The following is a 19,901-nucleotide window of genomic DNA, read 5'->3' as shown; positions in this document are numbered from 1 at the left end:
GTTCAAGGTTACACTGTAACAAAGCCAGGATTTGCACTAAGGTTTTCTAACTCCATGTCCGGTGATCTTCAGACAGCATTGTATGTCAAAGAAGAAATGAATATAAGTGAGTTACTAGAGATAGGTCCTGGAAGTGCCAAATCAAAAAGTATTTTATTAGTGCGTGGCTGTAGACAAAAGGCTAATTCCAGATCCCCCAGATTTATTGTCTTGATACATTCCATAGAAAATGTGCCTTGGGGCTGGGCGTGGTGGCTCATGCCTGTAATCCCAGCACTTTGGGAGGCTGAGGTGGGCACATCACCTGAGGTCAGGAGTTTGAGACCAGCCTGACCAAGGTGGAGAAGCCCCGTCTCTACTTAAAAACAAACAAACAAACAAACAAAATTAGCTGGGGCATGGTGGCGCATGCCTGTAATCCCAGCTACTTGGGAGGCTGAGGCAGGGGAATCGCTCGAACCTGGGAGGTGTTGCAGTGAGCGGAGATTGCGCCATTGCACTTCAGCCTGGGCAAGAAGAGTGAAACTGTCTGGAAAGAAAGAAGGAAGGAAGGAAGGGAGGGAGGGAAGGAGGAAGGAAGGGAGGGAGGGACGGAGGGAGAGAGGGAGGGAGGGAGGAAAGAAGGAAGGAAGGAGGGGAAAGAAGGAAGGAAGGAGGGAAAAGAGGGAGGGAGGGAGGAAGGAAGGAAGAAAGGAAGAAAGAAAGAAACAGGCCGGGCGCAGTGGCTCATGCCTGTAATCCCAGCACTTTGGGAGGCCGGCAGATCACGAGGTCAGGCGATCGAGACCATCCTGGCTAACACGGTGAAACCCCGTCTCTACTAAAATACAAAAAATTAGCCAGGCGTGGTGGCGGGCTCCGGCACTCGGCAGGCTGAGGCTGGAGAATGGCGTGAACCCGGGAGGCGGAGCTTGCAGTGAGCCGAGATCGCGCCACTGCACTCCAGCCTGCGTGACAGAGCGAGACTCCGTCTCAAAAAAAAGAAAAAGAAAAAAGAAACAGAGATGCAAGTCACTAAGTGGGGCTGAATCTGTGGACTGGCTGACCTCCAGATCTGGGAACAAAGAATAGGGCATGAGAGGTGATTTCAGAGGGGTAAATAGATACTGAAAATACTCGTAGACTAAGAATGTGAGGCCAGGAGAGTGAGATGCTAACCCCCAACCAGCCTTATGAAAGGAGGCTAAAGCCGGGCGTGGTGGCTCTTGCCTGTAATCCCAACACTTTGGGAGGCCGAGGCGGGTGGATCATGAGGTCAGGAGATCGAGACCATCCTGGCTAACACGGTGAATCCCCGTCTCTACCAAAAATTAAAAAAAAAAAAAAAATAACCGGATGTGATGGCGGATGCCTATAGTCCCAGCTGCTCAGGAGGCTGAGGCAGGAGAATGGCGCTAACCTGGGAGGCAGAGGCTGCAGTGAGCCGAGATCTCCCACTCCCACTAAATACAACTAAAAACTCTGGAAATTATTTATAAAACAAATATAACAGGACTGTGAAAGGTGGAAGAAAGAAGGCACACCAGCTCTAAGGGTCGCAAGACCTTAGAAACAACATGGTGATGAGTTCCCTGGGTTTTCTTTTTGTCTCTAATATCCCAAATATGTTGCTAAAACTGAATATTATATTTAATGGTAAAAGACTGGAGCCACCAGGCGGGGTGGCTCACGCCTGTAATCCCACCACTTTGGGAGGCCGAGGCGGGCGGATCACAAGGTGAGGAGATCAAGACCACGGTGAAACCCCGTCTCCACTAAAAATACAAAAAATTAGCTGGGCGTGGTGGCGGGCGCCTGTAGTCCCAGGTACTCGGGAGGCTGAGACAGGAGAATGGTGTGAACCCGGGAGGCGGAGCTTGCAGTGAGCCGAGATCGCGCCACTGCACTACAGCCTGGGCGACAGAGCCAGACTCCGTCTCAAAAAAAAAAAAAGACTGAATGGAGCCAAGTGTGGTGGCTCATGTCTATAATCCCAGCACCCTGGAAGGCCAAGGCAGATGGATTGCTTGAACTCAGGAGTTCAAGACCAGCCTGGGCAAAATGGTCTTGACAGGAGGATTGCTTGAGGCCAAGAGTTTGAGCCGAATCTGGGCAACATTAACAAGACATTGTCTCTAAAAGAATTAAAATTGCCGGCCAGGCGCGGTGGCTCATGCCTGTAATCCCAGCACTTTGGGAGGCCGAGGCAGGCGAATTACCTGAGGTTGGGAGATTGAGACCAGCCTGACCAACATGGAGAAACTCTGTCTCTACTAAAAATACAAAATTAGCTGAGGATGGTGGTGCATGCCTATAATCCCAGCTACTGGGGAGGCTGAGGCGGAGAATTGCTTGAACCCAGGAGGCGGAAGTTGCAGTGAGCAGGGATCACACCATTGCATTCCAGCTTGGGGAACAAGAGCGAAACTCCGTTTAAAAAAAAAAAAAAAAGGAATTAAAATGCCAAAAAAAAAAAAAAAACCATATAAAACAATTTTTCTTTTATCAGATTGGCAAAGAACAAAATGAGAACACCATGTTGCCAAAGGAAAAGGGCGAGAAGTATTCATGGGCTACTATAAATGGGTATATGAATGAGTACATCTTCTTTGAGGCAGTTTGGAGGTGGTTTGGCCGTATTTATCAGAACTCCAAATACAAGTGCACTGTGATTAACAGTTTTACTTACAGGAATTCATCTTACAGACGTATTCGTGTAGGTAAAATGAAGCATTTGTACAAGATTATTCATTGCAGTTTATTTGTAATAGCAGAAGATTGAAACAACCTAAATGTCCATTCAAATGCTGCCATTGAAAAGAATGAAGTAGCTCTCTGTCTACACATATGGAATGATCCAAAATATTTGGGTACATGTAAAAAGCAGTGTGCAGAACATTGTATGTATATTGCTATCATTTAAGGAAGAATGTATGAACATATTTGCATATATACATATAAAATATCTGTGGAATACTTTTGGATGTTTCCAAGTAGGGGAGCTGGAAGACTGAAGAACAGTTATGGAAGGGACACTTCTTTTTTTTTTTTTTTTTTGAGACGGAGTCTCGCTCTGTCACCCAGGCTGGGGTGCAGTGGCCGGATCTCAGCGTAAACCCAGGTTTACGCCATTCTCCTGCCTCAGCCTCCCAAGTAGCTGGGACTACAGGCACCCGCCACCTCGCCCGGCTAGTTTTTTGTATTTTTTAGTAGAGACGGTGTTTCACCGTGTTAGCCAGGATGGTCTCAATCTCCTGACCTCGTGATCCGCCCGTCTCGGCCTCCCAAAGTGCTGGGATTACAGGCTTGAGCCACCACGCCCGGCCCACTGGACACTTAATTTTATGTTAGAGTTTGTTGGGGATTTTTTTTTTTTTTTGCAGGGGCGAGTGGGGGCTACCTTTTGAATTTTGGAGTAAGGCTATATTACCTAATCAAAAGCTTTTTTTTTTTTTTTTTCTTTTTTTGAGATGGAGTCTCACTCTGTCACCCAGGCTGGAGTGCAGTGGCGCAATCTCGTCTCACTGCAAACTCCGCCTCCTGGGTTCAAGCGATTCTCCTGCCTCAGCCTCCTGAGTAGCTGGGATTACAGGCACGCGCCAGCATGCCCGGCTGATTTTTGTAATTTTAGTAGAGACAGGTTTTCCCATATTGGTCAGGCTGATCTTGAGCTCCTGGCCACAAGTGATCTGTCTACCTTAGCCTCCCAAAGTACTGGGATTACAGGTGTGAGCCACCACTCCTGGCCAAAAACATTTTTTTTTAATTATCGAGGTGTGGTGACATGCTCCTGTGGTCCCAGCTACTTGGGAGACTGAGGTGGGACAATTGCTTGAGGCTGCACTCCAGCCTGGGCAGCAGAGCAAGACCATCTCCAAAAATAAAAATAAAATGTGTCTTGGCCGGGCGCGGTGGCTCAAGCCTGTAATCCCAGCACTTTGGGAGGCCGAGACGGGCGGATCACGAGGTCAGGAGTTTGAGACCATCCTGGCTAACACGGTGAAACCCCGTCTCTACTAAAAAATACAAAAAACTAGCCGGGCGAGGTGGTGGGCGCCTGTAGTCCCGGCTACTCGGGAGGCTGAGGCAGGAGAATGGCATAAAAACCCGGGAGGTGGAGCTTGCAGTGAGCTGAGATCCGGCCACTGCCCTCCACCCTGGGCGACATAGCGAGACTCCGTCTCAAAAAAAAATAAAAATAAAAATAAAAATAAAATGTGTCTTGACAAAACCATGAAGTCTTTACAACTGTTAACCATCCTAAGGGGCCTCAGTAGCATTGTAGGCAATTCCTATGGAACTATTCTGGCCCAATCCTATTTGTCCCGTTGGTACCCAGAGCACCTCCTAAACCCTTTTATAGAAGTCACAGTGCTGACAAAAGAATACTCTTCTCAGTGGCAAATGGGGTGTGTCTCGTCTATATCTATGTGCTCTTATTTTCCAGGGATGTTGGTGGTAAACGTAACGTGGAGGAACAAGACATATGTAGGTACACTCCTTGACTGCACACGACATGATTGGGCACCCCCAAGGTAAGCACTTACAGCTATTTAGTTTATATTAAGTCTGAACCATTCTGATTGGTGATCTCTTATACTTTTATCCTGCTAGAATTGTACACCCAGCTTTTAAGGGACACGATGGTGTAGATAACCAGGGAAAGCACTGTATTTATCTGACATTCAAGAAGACTGAATGGCTGGGCGCAGTGGCTCACGCCTGTAATCCCTGCACTTTGGGAGGCTGAGGCGGGCAGATCACCTGAGATCGGGAGTTCAAGACTAGCCTGACCAACATGGAGAAACCCCATCTCTACTAAAAATACAAAGTTAGCCAGGTGTGGTGGTGCATGCCTGTAATCCCAGCTACTCGAGAGGCTGAGGCAGGAGAATCACTTGAAGCCAGGAGGCGGAGGTTGCAGTGAGCCAAGATCGCGCCATTGTACTCCAGCCTGGGCAACAAAAAGCGAAACTCCATCTCAAAAAAAAAAAAAAAAGAGGATGAATTGTGTATGAAAGTGTTCAGGGGGTGCTCACTTCAGAGGTACATATACTAAAATTGGAACAATACAGAAAAGATTAACATGACCCCTGCACAAGGGTGACATGCAAATTTGTGAAGTGTTCCATATTTTTAAAATTATCAAAAAAAAATTGTTGAGGGGATGCATTGGGGGAATGGGGAGAAAATCCTATTTAAGCCTTTGACTGGAATTATTAAAGCCACCTTGAGACCATCTAACCATGGGTGAGCAAACATTCATTGATAGTAGCTATTTCTCAGAAATTCGAACTCAAGAACATGTTTAGTTTTATAAACTCTACTAGAACATATGGGTTTCACAAGGACCTTTTCATGTTGCAATTTGACCTTTAGATGGATATTTCAATCAATGGCACCTAATAGCTTGTTCCTAATATTAGTACCCAGTTTGTCAGGGTTTGGGGAACCCAGGCATTGGGGGTAATTTACAACTAACATGCACGTAACATCCTAGGAGCTTACCAATTAATGCCATTCCCATGCAGTCACAAGTTCCTTTATTGAATCATATTCATTGAAAATGGTAGTTACTATCTGGACAGTTCTTTTACGAAAAGTATCTTAAACCTTCATCTGCCCATTGTTCCCATGAAACTAAGATGGGCAGAAATGTCCCAAGGAAAAGTATTGTAAAGTTCTTGATTCCATACCACTCTCCTTTTCTCAGATGTGATTAGGCTCTACCGAGGGCTATTTATGCCTCCTAATTTTCAGAGATGCTGGGCCAGGTTTCTAGAGGCTTAGACTTTTATAAGACTATGTTTAGGCTGGGCGTGGTGGCTCACGCCTGTAATCCCAGCACTTTGGGAGGCTGAGGCGGGTGGATCACCTGAGGTCAGGCAGGTTGAAACCAGCCTGGTCAACATGGTGAAACCCTGTCTCTACTAAAAATACAAAAATTAGCTGGGTGTGGTGGCGGATGCCTATAATCCCAGCTACTGGGGAGGCTGAGGCAGGAGAATTGCTTGAACGCAGGAGGCGGAGGTTGCATTGAGCCTAGATCGCTCCACTGCACTCCAGCCTGGGCGACAGAGCAACACTCCGTCTCAAAAAAAAAAAAGACTATATTCAGACCATAATAGTTGCCCTGATAAGAATCAGAAGCAGATGAGCTAAAACAAGTTAGTAAAGTTCTTTACACCCTCCCTTTGCATTTCTGAGAAACCTATTGGAAGGACTTATTTCTGCTTTGGGCATACAAGAATCCAGAGAGATAGGAGCTGAGTGAGTAGGTTGATAACAGGGAAGCAATAAGTAGCTTTACAGTAGGACTGTTCTGAGAACCCGAAGGAGGTATTTGACAAAATTTGCCTTTTTTCTGCAATAGCTTTGGTTCCTACTGTCTTAGAAACAACCTACTCCCGTTGCCCCCTGGGACAAGAGAGTCAAAACCATCTTTAGATCTACAAGGGAACCAATCTTAGCTAAAGGTTTAATTCTAAGCAGTGTTTTAAGCTCCATGAAAAGCTACTTTAGGGCCTATGAGGAATGACCCCTAGGTGCAGATCTCCAGACATTCAAAGAACTCGTGTACTCTTGGTTATATCTGATGTTTAGGGAACTCTTAAATGGATAGGTGCTTTGTTCTACCTTTCTATATCTTCATAGTGAGGTATGTAAGAAAAAGGCATTGGGCTAAAGATAGAGCTACAGTCTTGTCATATGTTGCCATCAATCAATGATGTTACCTTGGACAAGTCACTTAGCATGCCTGGCCTCAATTTTCTGAAACCATGACTATGGCTGTATATAGGAAATGTAGACATGACTGTCTTATGGAACAGACTGCATGGCTTTAGAGGTAAATGTTGGAGAATAATTTGCAGCTAACATGCATCCCAGGAGTTCACCATTTAGTGCAGTTCCCAATCAGAATTTCTTTTAACAAATCATATTCATTGAAAATGATAGTCACCATCTGGACAGTTCTGGAGCCTACAGCTAAACTGGTTTGAAGATGTTTTCTCTTCTTAATAATATCCTGTTGTGTTTATCCTTTGCCAAGGTTCTGTGACTCCCCGACCAGTGACCTGGAAATGCGCAATGGTCGGGGTAGAGGCAAACGCATGCGTCCCAACAGTAACACTCCTGTCAATGAGACAGCCACAGCCTCTGACAGCAAAGGGACCAGTAGCAGCAGCAAAACCCGGGCAGGAGCCAATAGCAAAGGCCGACGGGGCAGCCAGAATTCTTCAGAGCATCGCCCACCTGCCAGCAGCACTTCTGAGGATGTCAAGGCCAGCCCTTCCTCAGCTAATAAGCGGAAAAACAAACCCCTTTCAGACATGGAGCTGAACTCTAGCTCAGAGGACTCCAAAGGGAGCAAGCGTGTCCGTACTAATTCCATGGGCTCAGCCACTGGCCCCCTTCCTGGGACCAAGGTAGAACCCACTGTTCTGGACAGAAACTGTCCCTCCCCAGTCCTGATTGACTGTCCCCACCCAAACTGCAACAAGAAGTACAAGCACATCAATGGACTTAAGTACCACCAAGCTCATGCCCATACAGATGATGACAGCAAGCCGGAAGCGGATGGGGACAGTGAGTACGGAGAGGAACCTATTCTCCATGCAGATCTCGGGAGCTGCAATGGTGCATCTGTCTCACAAAAAGGTTCCTTGTCCCCTGCCCGCTCAGCTACCCCCAAAGTTCGACTTGTAGAGCCCCACAGCCCTTCTCCCTCAAGCAAATTCAGCACAAAAGGCCTCTGTAAGAAAAAGTTGAGTGGGGAAGGGGACACAGACCTTGGGGCCTTGTCCAATGATGGCTCTGATGATGGACCCTCAGTGATGGATGAAACAAGCAATGATGCCTTTGATTCTTTAGAAAGGAAGTGTATGGAAAAAGAAAAATGTAAAAAACCCTCTAGTTTAAAACCTGAAAAGATTCCTTCCAAGAGCTTAAAGTCAGCCCGTCCCATTGCCCCTGCCATCCCCCCACAGCAAATCTACACCTTCCAGACAGCCACCTTCACAGCAGCGAGCCCAGGCTCTTCCTCAGGCTTGACCGCCACAGTTGCACAAGCCATGCCCAACAGTCCCCAACTCAAGCCCATTCAGCCCAAGCCCACTGTTATGGGAGAACCTTTCACAGTCAACCCTGCCTTGACTCCAGCCAAGGACAAGAAAAAGAAAGACAAAAAAAAGAAGGAATCTTCAAAGGAACTTGAAAGTCCTCTGACCCCTGGGAAGGTGTGTCGAGTAGAAGAAGGCAAAAGTCCATTCAGGGAATCTTCAGGAGATGGGATGAAAATGGAGGGACTCCTAAATGGCTCATCAGATCCCCACCAAAGCCGACTGGCTAGCATCAAGGCTGAAGCCGACAAGATCTACAGTTTCACAGATAATGCCCCTAGCCCTTCCATTGGAGGAAGTAGCCGCCTTGAAAACACTACCCCTACTCAGCCCCTGACTCCCTTACATGTAGTGACCCAGAATGGAGCTGAAGCCAGCTCAGTCAAAACCAACAGCCCTGCATACTCTGACATCTCTGATGCTGGGGAGGATGGGGAGGGCAAGGTAGACAGTGTCAAATCAAAGGATGCTGAACAGTTGGTTAAAGAAGGGGCTAAGAAAACTCTTTTTCCCCCTCAGCCTCAGAGCAAAGACTCACCATATTACCAAGGCTTTGAGAGTTACTATTCTCCAAGCTACGCACAGTCCAGCCCTGGGGCTCTGAACCCCAGCAGCCAGGCAGGAGTGGAGAGCCAGGCCCTGAAGACAAAAAAGGATGAGGAACCTGAGAGCATCGAAGGAAAAGTGAAGAACGATGTTTGTGAGGAAAAGAAGCCCGAGCTGAGCAGTTCCAGTCAGCAGCCCTCGGTCATCCAGCAGCGTCCCAACATGTATATGCAGTCCCTGTACTATAACCAGTATGCCTATGTGCCCCCCTATGGCTACAGCGACCAGAGTTACCACACCCACCTTCTGAGCACTAACACGGCTTACCGGCAGCAGTACGAAGAACAGCAGAAACGCCAGAGCTTAGAGCAGCAGCAGCGGGGAGTGGACAAGAAGGCAGAGATGGGCCTGAAGGAGCGTGAGGCAGCACTCAAGGAAGAGTGGAAGCAAAAGCCGTCAATTCCACCAACTCTCACCAAGGCCCCCAGCCTGACAGACCTTGTGAAGTCAGGACCTGGCAAGGCCAAGGAGCCAGGGGCTGACTCAGCCAAATCAGTCATCATTCCCAAGTTAGATGACTCTTCAAAACTCCCAGGCCAGGCCCCTGAAGGCCTTAAAGTGAAGCTGAGTGATGCCAGCCACCTAAGCAAGGAGGCCTCTGAGGCCAAGACAGGCGCTGAGTGTGGTCGACAGGCAGAGGTGGATCCAATACTCTGGTACCGACAGGTAACTGTTGCTCTGGGAGGAAGTGGAAATACCGTATGATAATCATCTGTCTTCCTCACAAATAAGGGCTGTCCTTATATAGGGGTTCAATGGAATTGAGATTAGCAGGAGAGATGTGTAATCTTAAGGATTCTTTACCTTTATAAACCATTTTAATGTTTTTTATTTTATTTTAATGTTATTTTTTCAAGATGGGAGTCTCACTCTGTTGCCCAGGCTAGAGTGCAGTGGTGCTATCTTGGCTCACTGCAACGTTCACCACACCCAGCTAATTTTTTTTTGTATTTTTAGTAGAGATGCGGCTTCACTATGTTGGTCAGGCTGGTCTCAAACTCCTGACCTCAAGTAATCCACCTGCCTCAGCCTCCCAAAGTGCTGGGATTACAGACATGAGCCACTGCACCCAGCCAATTTTTTTATTTTTATGTTTTTATAGAGACCAGAGTCCCTCTCTATTGCCCAGGCTGGAATGCAATGACATAGTCATAGCTCACAGCAATTTCCAACTCCTAGGCCCAAGCAATCTTCCTGCCTCAGCCTCCCAATTAACCAGGACTACAGATGCATGCCACCACACCCAGATGTTTTAATTTTTTGTAGAGAGAGGTCTTACTATGTTGCCCAGGCTGGTCTTGAACTCCTGGCCTCAAGCAGTCTTCCCGCCTCAGCCTCCCAAAGCACTGGGATTCATATTAATGTTTTTTAAAAAGCACTTTTGTATCCATAGCAGGTGTTTTTTCCATTTGACAAGAAAGGCCCAGACAAGTTACCTTAATTTGTCTAGGGTTTCTTAAGACCTCACTAGCCAAGCCAGGATTAGAACCAAGGTATCTCGATTCCTTGTCTGTGTTTCTTCCACTGTTTGGTTCCTGTGAAATGAGGTATTGATGGTCTCTCTATTTTTTAGAGTGGGTACAAAGTATACTCAGTTACTGAGTTTCTTTAACAAGGATTTTATAGGTTGAGTTAGAACTAGGAACTTGGAATCTCATATCTTGCTCTGCTCATGAGACTTAGAATGTCTTCCCTTCCCTCTTGGTATAATAGTTATGCCTCCCTCCCTCCTCCGATCTGAGTGTCACTTACAAGCTTTCCACCCCACTGAGCATGCTCTGAAATAGTGAAACAACCTAAACATCTTGGAAGGGGCAGCCTCTCCTATTTCAATCATTTCCCCAGAATGTTTGTTCTTACCTAGAAAACATCCACTGATACATGGACGGATTTTCCTTTTCTCCCCCTGCCCCATCTTGTTCCCTGTGGGTGGGTGCAGAGGTGGGGGCGGGGGCTTTTTAACCAAAAGGGAGCAGAGTTGGAATATAAACAAGATCAATAGAGGCCAAGATCCTACTCTGCCCCAGGTGTCTAGTAATTATCTGCTCTGGTGATTCTACTGGGACCTTGGGCTTGAAATATATCTGTCTTATCTCTACAACACCCAGTCGTTGTTCTGTGATTTTTGTAGGAGGCAGAGCCCCGGATGTGGACATATGTTTATCCTGCCAAGTACTCAGACATCAAGTCAGAGGATGAGCGGTGGAAGGAGGAGCGGGACCGCAAATTGAAGGAGGAAAGGAGTCGGAGTAAGGACTCTGTCCCCAAGGAAGATGGGAAGGAAAGCACAAGTAGTGACTGCAAGCTGCCCACGTCGGAGGAGTCTCGCCTTGGGAGCAAGGAGCCCCGGCCAAGTGTCCATGTGCCTGTGTCCTCCCCACTCACCCAGCACCAGTCCTACATCCCCTACATGCATGGCTATTCCTACAGTCAGTCCTACGACCCCAACCACCCCAGCTACCGGAGCATGCCTGCTGTGATGATGCAGAACTACCCAGGTATAGCACCAAGTGCCAGCCGCTATTCCATTCACTGGAAGGGGGAATGAAGCACAGATTTCACATCCAGAGTTTTCTTGCTCAGCCCCAAGGCATATTGAGGCTCACTTAGATGACAGCCCTTTTTCACTGAGTCGTTCTATGAGGTAGCCACCCTAACCCATAGTTCCTTGAATGACCCATAATGATAGTCTTTAGCCTCTTTAGTCTCACTCCTTAGAGCTTCCAGCTTCCTACAGCAGCCTAAATAGTCTCAACATTCTGGTGACATTATTATAAAGCACACTCTAAATAGAAGTAAGCGTTTCAAACAGAAATAGGAAATTTCTTACCCTTGAGGCGTTCCTTTCTCCCTGTCACTCACACCTGTCAATATAAAAATCACAGTTGCATTTGTTGGGTGCTCCCTGACAGCCAGGCGCTGTCCTCTGAGATTTATGCATATTATCTTTTTAAATCCTCCCCATCACCTTAAGTAATAAGTATTGGTATCTTCATTTTTGATGATGAAGAAATTGAAGCTCAAAACAGTTATTTATTTGTTCAAGGTTACCACGCTGGTAAGTCTCAGAATAAGGTTTTTTTTTTGTTTTGTTTTGTTTTGTTTTTTTTTTTTTGAGACGGAGTCTCGCTCTGTAGCCCAGGCTGGAGTGCAGTGGCCGGATCTCAGCTCACTGCAAGCTCCGCCTCCCGGGTTCACGCCATTCTCCAGCCTCAGCCTCCCGAGTAGCTGGGACTACAGGCGCCCACCACCTCGCCCGGCTAGTTTTTTGTATTTCTTAGTAGAGACGGGGTTTCACCGTGTTATCCAGGATGGTCTCGATCTCCTGACCTCGTGATCCACCCGTCTCGGCCTCCCAAAGTGCTGGGATTACAGGCTTAAGCCACCGCGCCTGGCCAGAATAAGGTTTTGAACCCAAGGCTCTAACTCCAGATCCTGTGATCTTTCCACTTTATCATATCACTTCTCCAAGATGAATCTGAGACCAGTTCAAAGAACAGTATCGGATCTATGGAAGTTGGCTGCAGGAAACAGGGCTGTGTTCCTAATATCCCTTAGCTAATTTTTCCTGTAGAGCTCAGTAAGGAAAGGTCAAGCCAACAGTCTCAGCCAAAGACACTATGTTAGAAAATACCTCAGCCTGTGCCTTGGAAAGCTGATGCCCGCCTAATCAAGCTCACTAAAGCAGAGCTTCCTCTACCTCTCCCATCTCTTTGAATGTTTGATTTCTCCTTCCACAGGTTCCTACCTGCCTTCCAGCTACTCTTTTTCTCCATATGGCAGCAAGGTCTCAGGTGGTGAAGATGCTGACAAGGCACGAGCCAGCCCCAGTGTCAGTTGTAAATCCAGCTCAGAGTCCAAAGCCCTGGACATCTTGCAGCAGCATGCCAGTCACTACAAGAGCAAGTCTCCCACGGTAAGAGAAGTACAGTGAAGCTGGCTGTTACCCAAAGACCAGTAAGGCCAGATCCAGGGTCTGGGAGAAGGTGGGCAAGTTCAGGTCCTGACCACAGTGCAGCTTGGCTGACTTGACATTGGCAGCCCCCAGGGCATCTTCTTGATTCTTACATGTCTTGCACTTTTAGGGGTCATAAGGTGGCATCCTGGGCATCTCACTCATGTGTGGGTGTTTGTGTGTGTGTGTGTGGTTGTATGTATGTGTGTCTCACTATAGTGCTTTTGTGTCTCTGGTTTCCTTTCCAGATAAGTGATAAAACTTCTCAGGAGAGAGATCGAGGAGGCTGTGGGGTGGTTGGGGGTGCTGGCAGCTGTAGCAGCGTTGGGGGAGCAGGTGGGGGTGAACGGAGTGTTGACCGGCCCCGCACCTCTCCTTCCCAGCGCCTGATGTCCACACACCACCACCACCACCACTTGGGGTACTCGTTGCTCCCAGCACAGTACAACTTACCCTATGCAGCAGGTAAGCCTATTTTCCCTACCACCTGTTGTTTTGTCTTGTTTTGTTTATCTTCATCCCAGTAGTATGTCCACAGCTAGGACCCTCCTCCCTGCCTCATAAGAATCCTTTTTTAATTTTTTTTTTTTTTTGAGCTTCTAATCTGTACACAGTCCTAACCTCCTGCTGTCATTAAAGCATATGATATTTATTCCTCCTTTGGAGTTTGGGGACTCTTAAATTCCTCCAGAATACTAGCCTTGATATTCAGAAGAATATGGAACAGGTGTTCCCCAAAGGCAAAGAGAAACAATCAGCTGAGAAATACAGCCTTATTATCTATCTCCAGCAAATATATCTGGCTGAGTATCAGATTTTTTTTTTCTGTTAGCACCCCAAAATTCAGGGAAAATGGTTAATGGAAGGTTTCTGTGAGTGCTGCACTAACATGTTCTCCTGCTCACTCAGGGCTTTCTTCTACAGCCATTGTTGCCAGCCAACAAGGCTCAACTCCCTCACTCTACCCACCCCCCAGGAGGTGAGAATGGTAAGTAACTTTTGTTAATTTGGGGCAGCACGTAAAGCTGGGATAGTTGCTACCTGGATCACAGAATCCCTAGGTGAGGAATAGCTCTGAGGGGTCAGCGGTCTGGAATCCATAGAACCCTGGCCAAGCCTCTTGTACAAGAGTCTCCCATGAAGCCATGTGCCTCTGAGAGGACCTGTGGAACAGTGTCCCCTAGGGACCAGTACTGGCCACTCCTGCAGTTCATTTTCTTGGAGTGCCACCTTGTGGTTGTTTTACCAACAGGCTGAGTGCCTGGTTATCTGTCCATGTTTCCCTTGCAGACATCAAGTGCCCGGATAAAATCAGCTTCATGGGCCCGGACTGGCTCACCCAAGGAGGTGCTGAAGGTGCCATTTAGACATCAGTTAAATGGTGTTGATCATCCTGTTTGCCGTTTCCTCCATGACTGAAGGCAGACCCTTGGCTATCTCACCTCCACCAGACCTCTGGACTACCTGACCCTCCATCTTCCTCAGGAGCTGGAGAGCTGGTACTTAGCAAAAATATTTATTCTCTCAGCCACAGTCATGACTGTTGTGGCCTCTGTGGAGATGAAGGCACGGGAAGCAACCAGGGGAACATGGCCTCAGCCCAGAGAAGCCACCGCTCTGTTCCCCAAGCCCTTGGTCTGCTGCCAGAGCAGTGCCAGCCCCCCCGCCCACCAGGGAGGGACCCCCACCCCCAAGCACTGGGTAAGGTCTGAAGACAGCACAGCAGCCATACCCCTCACCATCATTACCACCATCACCAGATTCTGCATCTCCCTAGTGCTTTGCACCCTGGGAATTGGCAGCATGTGGAGGAACTAGAATCTCAGGAAAGAAATTGGGGGTTGTTTTCTACGTAATTGTGAAAACAAGGTCTTCAAATGTGGAGACTTCTCCCCATTTACATGAGCACATGTAAACGCTCACAACCTAGCCTGGAAAGGAAGACCAAGGCATCTGCCCCAATATGGCCTTGAGCTGCCTGTGAGGCAGGGGGCAGGGGTTCCACCACCAGCACAGGGCTCCCCAGGGACACTGGGAGCAAGCTGGTGCTGGAGCATGAATGGCATCTGTGAAGTAGAACCTGCGTCCCCACTAAGTCCTGCTGCTTCTTATTCCCCAACTCCTTGCCCTTTTCCCTTCCCTCCTAACCCCTTGGTGCCTTTCCCAGGGGGATCCCCACACTGGTCTTGCCTCTTCTTTTCCACTGCTTGGCTCTTAAGCCTCAGGCAGATAAACTAGTATTCTCCCCAGCATGGGGAGTCTGCCAGGTCACCTTAGGGCAAGGCCCAGAAGGCAGCCCCTGGGAGCACCCAGCAGTTCTTGGAGATGTACTGTCATCTAGCCATCTGATATCTTCCTCATTTGGGGCCACAAATGTATACAGCCCAATTCCTCTGTCTACAAGTACATGATTTTATATAGCTCAGTCTATAACTTCCATATGGGCCAATATAAGCTGTGTTTCTTGGTAACACATATTTTGTTTGAGGGGCCACTGGCCGTAGGAGGTTATTTGTTCCTTAGACCCTGGGATAACACATCCAAGCCATTACGTTAGAGTCTCAGAATGTACTCAGTGGAGCTGTGCTTTGAGGCAGCCAACATTTCTCTGCTCTCCTTAGAAATGCAGTCTCCCAATGGAAGCTTTATGCTCTTTGTACTGGGAAAGTGAGGATGATTTGATAGCTTTATTGGGGTCATGTCTTCCCCAAGGTGTGGGGAGCTTTAGCTTACTTGGCTTTTGAGGTATCATCCCTCTATTCTCCCCTCCTGTCTTTCCATGACCCTCTGGATTGAGAGAGGTAAAGACTGACAGACACCAGCGTAGGCTGGAAAAGGGAGTGTGTGACCAGAGTGCCAAAAATGACTAGGAGCAGGTACTGCTCCGACTCAGTTTGGAGAATGGGAAACGGGACAGTAAGCACAATGCCCAGTAGTACTTGATTTCCAAGGACCCTGGAACCCTACACATGAGAGGCTTAGGGTCACCATCTGCTCAAGAGGATCCCCTCTGATCTACAGGCCTTTCCCCTAGGTGTCTACGTCCTCATTTTTGTTCAATTTGGGTTCTGAGCCCTCCCCAAAAACCATTGTTTTAAACCTCTTGGCAGGGCCCCAAAACAACCTCCCTCATACTCATCATATTCCCTCTGCCTCCTGCTGCCCTCGTGGGCAGTGCTCTGAGCAGTGACCTCCCTTTCCTCCATGGAAGTAGCTAGTGCAGACACCTTCACCCCACCTCACCTGAGTCCCCTCAACCAAGAGGGTGACTGAATTTCGGCCTGATTATGCCCTGCTGGAGCTCCTGTGAGGTGGAGCCAAGGGCCCCTCTCTGTTCCTGTTTGTTTTAAAATATTGTTGTGTGTTTTGTATCTGTGGCACTGGCCTGCAGCATACTCTGTACATATTGTAAAGAAACCGTTTGGAGTAATTTTCTTTTGCATTGGGCAGGTATGGCCCTGCATTCCTGCCCTTTCCACTCGTTCTGTAACAGAGGATGAACTTCCTCTGGGCAGCCTTGGGTTCTCCAGAAGAGAACAGGTTTTTCTTTTCCTTTTTAAATTTTCTTCTTAAACATTTGGCTCTTTGATCCTCATATCCAAGTCTCCCTGAAGAGTAGGAGCTGCTCAGAAGAGCAGGTGAAAGCCTCAATGGCAGATCCTGATGCTTGCCGGGCCTAGTCTTCCCTCCAAAATAACATGAAGCAGCAGCTGTGGAGATTCTTGACAAGTGCTGAGTGAAAGATTTGCTGTCCACCTCTACATGGGGAGGAGAAACACAGGTGGGAGCTACCTGTGGCATCCATGATCTAGTCAGAGGGATGAGATGCTCAGCAGGGATCCCCATCCTATCCCACCCCACAAACAAAGGCTGGAAAAATTTGCTACCAAGGGCCAAGACCACCAGACCAAGCCTGTCTCTGAGCCACCCCTGCCCAGGCCCTCACAGACATTGCTCCCTGGGCTTCCCATCGAGGAGAAGCTGAAGAGAGAGGGGGCCTCATCCCCAGATAGATCAGGCAAGGCTTGGAGAGCTGCTCTTTAAGATCCACATCAACTACTTCCTCATTTTAAGGTATGGCAGTTTCCTTCATCCCCTTTTCCTGCCTTGTACATGTACATGTATGAAATTTCCTTCTCTTACCCAACTCTGTCCATACATCACAAGATCAAAGAACCACACGCTTAGAAGGGTAAGAGGGCACCCTATGAAATGAAATGGTGATTTCTTGAGTCTCTTCTTTCCAGGTTTCAAGGGGCCATGGGAGGACTTAGAGAGTTGCGAGTGAAGACTGCAGAGGGCTAGGAAAGTATTGTATACAGGTTTTGAGGCCACCCATGTCACTTATCCCGTATACCCTCTACCATCCCCTTGTCTATTCTGATGCCCCCAAGATGCAACTGGGCAGCTAGTTGGCCCCGTAATTCTGGGCCTTTGTTGTTTGTTTTATTATTTGGACTTCCCAGGAAGCTTTCCAGTGATCTCCTACCATGGGGCCCTCCTGGGATCAAGCCCCTCCCAGGCCCTGTCCCCAGCCCCTCCTGCCCCAGCCCACCCGCTTGCCTTGGTGCTCAGCCCTCCCACTGGGAGCAGGTTGGGGCGAGCTGGAGGCCCGGGCTGGAGGGGCAGTGTTGCTGTTCATAGATTTTGTTCCATTGGCGTTGCTCTGTTGGATTTAATTTCAGTCTTCCTGATTCTTCCCTTCTGTAAAGTGTACATTACCAAGTTCCTTGTTTTTTTATATATATATATAAATATATATATATACAAACTGTACTCTTTTTGCCTTTGTACATTCAGGCAAGAAGAGAAAATAAATCTTTTTAAGAGACAATCACAAATCTGTGAGGGCTGCTGGTTATTTCTCCTGGAGTTTGCTGCTGAGCTGCCTCTTCCTTCCTCCCAACTTTCCTGTTCCCCCTCAGCTTTCCTGATCTTCCTGGCCCTGCTCCATATGCATCCTCAGCTTCACTTTCCCTGGCTGATGGCAAGTTGTTGAATCCAGTGTCCAGACTACCTGCCTTGTAACCCTTTTCTGCCCAGCATTGTTTTCTGGCTTGGCCAGTGGCTTAGCCCAGGAGCTTTACTCTGTGCCCTGGCCTCCCCTCTCTTCACCTTTAGATTCCATTCACCGAAGTGACTTTGGACCCCTGGGTACTCTGGGACCTGTTTCCTGGAGGCCCTGGCTTGGGAAACTCACCTGTGAAACTATGCAGCTGGGAGCTCTCTGCCTAAGAGTTTGCACTATTTAAACCTGCCTGGGAGTTAGGATGGATGGTTTTAGGAATGACCAGGAAACTACCCCTAAAACTCCCCTACATTCCAGCCTCTAGAATGCTCTGATCCAGAGCTCAGTGGATGATTCCCAGCTGGTGGACTCTGTGGCTACCCCATCAGAACAAGGGCTAAGGGTTTATGGGTCAAGAGTATTTGATCAGAATTTTAAAGGGTGGTACACTCTGAAACACAGCCCAACCAAACCATTTGTTTGGCCTCTTTCTCTTTTCCTCTACCTTCCTCCTCCCCCCTTTTTCCCCTCTCTACTTCCTCTTCTTAATTGGCTTTGGAATTGAAGTATATTTTTAAATTATTTGTTGTATTTATTGAATAAAGTTTTTAATGTCCCTGTTCTTAAATTTAAGACTTAGTTTGCCTTTCACACTCCACTCCCACCCCACCCCCAAAATATTCTACCTTCTAAGTTGCTTTTTAAACTGTAGTGCAGCCTTTTGGGTACCATATTTCTTTCCTGTCAGTGGTCTTCAATAACAAGTTTTTTTTGAAAAGGAAAATCTTCCACTGGGTGCCTGGGTTTCCAATTTAGCCTTTCTGACTCTAGCTGTATTGAAGAGGAACCACCAATAGGTGGCAGCAGAATCTCAAGCAGGTTTCTTGGGAAAAAGTAAGGGACTGAGTTTTGTATTGGTTCTTTTTCATCTGTCTTGTAAATTCCTTGTGTTTGAGTTTAGTATCTGCATCCTAAATTGCCAGCTGCCTCTAGGAATTACCTGCCCAGTGGGGGACATCTGATTTCGACTGAATGTCTGTAGTCCCAGACTTGTTCTAGTAACACCTGCCAGGCACGGTGGCTCACGCCTATAATCCCAGCACTTTGGGAGGCTGAGGCGTGTGAATCACTTGAGGCCAGGAGTTCGAGACCAGCCTGGGCAACATGGCAAAACTCCATCTCTACTGAAAATACAAAAAATTAGCTGGGCGTGATGGTGGGCACTTGTAATCCCAGCTACTCAGGAGCCTGAGGCAGGAGAATCACTTGTACCCAGGAGGCAGAGGTTGCAGTGAGCCAAGATTACACCACTGTACTCCAGCCTGGGCGACAGAGTGAGATTCCATCTTTTTTAAAAAAAAAAAAAAACTTGGGAGTGGAGCTCATTACTTTTAATGAATACAAGTTAAAGAGTCCAAGATTAATGACTTGGCCCACAGTGAAAACACAAGCAGGCTCCATAAAGAGCAATGTGAGAGCCACAGCTGAACAGTAGACAGTTGCAAAAATGTAGGAGGTGGAAGAACATGCCCTTCACTTGGCAAAACAGAAGCAAAAGAAAAAAAGTGCTAGTAAATCCTTGAGAAATTTAAAAAACTGTGGTGAGGAGGATTCCAGCCCCCTGGGTGCCACTGAGAGCTTATTCATCAGGCTGTGGTGTGGGGGACTGGAAACCACACCTTAGGACACTGAGCTCCAAAAGGAGAAAACTAGATTAGGGAAGGTGTGTGCTGCACCCTTCAAAGACCTCAGGAATGGGAATGTCAGGAGCTCCATGCGCCAAAACCCAGTTTCAGGACCCAACCTCCCCAGCCTTTTATAGAAAAGGAAGAGCTAAGAGCAGATTGGATCTTGGGTATAGCCTCTCCTAGATGAAGCTGATGTGTACACATCTGTCTCTCCAGGGGGCTCTGGTAGTGAGTCTCAGACTCCTAGCAACCCTGCATTTCACAGTGTAATATGGCCCCAGAGACCTAGGCCAGTTTATCTGTCGTCCTACACTGCAGCTTTTTTTCCCAAGGAGCATGCACCACACCTCTATTAGGCTCTGGACTCAAAACAGTTTGGTAGGGAGTTGGTCCTAGTTGAGAAATAAAGAATAGACCAACCACAACTTTAAATCAGTTTATTGACACAGTAACACAACACACTTGCCTCCCTGACATCCCCGTCCCCCTCACCAAATCTAGATCTCTTCCCACTTCCTCTCCCCTTAGAAAAAGCTGTTTAGTGA

General features: G+C 47.7%; 1 protein-coding gene and 1 non-coding gene across 5 annotated transcripts in view; both read left to right on the top strand.

Moving 5' to 3' along the window:
• LOC105488614 (zinc finger protein 609) overlaps positions 1-18,296 on the top strand; it is a 243,690-nt gene extending 225,394 nt beyond the window's left edge. For all 4 annotated transcript variants that reach the window (XM_071099354.1, XM_011752840.3, XM_071099355.1 and 1 more), the window contains 7 exons: positions 4,427-4,514; positions 7,031-9,371; positions 10,837-11,203; positions 12,446-12,621; positions 12,909-13,125; positions 13,570-13,648; positions 13,951-18,296. In XM_071099354.1, coding sequence (XP_070955455.1) covers positions 4,427-4,514; positions 7,031-9,371; positions 10,837-11,203; positions 12,446-12,621; positions 12,909-13,125; positions 13,570-13,643 — 3,263 coding nt within the window. In that variant the 3' untranslated portion in view covers positions 13,644-13,648; positions 13,951-18,296. The remainder of the gene's footprint in view (positions 1-4,426; positions 4,515-7,030; positions 9,372-10,836; positions 11,204-12,445; positions 12,622-12,908; positions 13,126-13,569; positions 13,649-13,950) is intronic.
• On the top strand, positions 5,011-5,117 carry LOC112428737 (U6 spliceosomal RNA). The gene has a single exon (XR_003020788.1). It is a non-coding gene; the product is annotated as a U6 spliceosomal RNA (small nuclear RNA).
• Positions 18,297-19,901: the final 1,605 nt, after the last annotated feature.

The sequence above is a fragment of the Macaca nemestrina genome, chromosome 7 (genome assembly GCF_043159975.1).
Source record: "Macaca nemestrina isolate mMacNem1 chromosome 7, mMacNem.hap1, whole genome shotgun sequence".
NCBI classification, from domain to species: Eukaryota; Metazoa; Chordata; class Mammalia; order Primates; family Cercopithecidae; genus Macaca; species Macaca nemestrina.
This window is presented reverse-complemented; position numbering and strand designations above follow the sequence as displayed.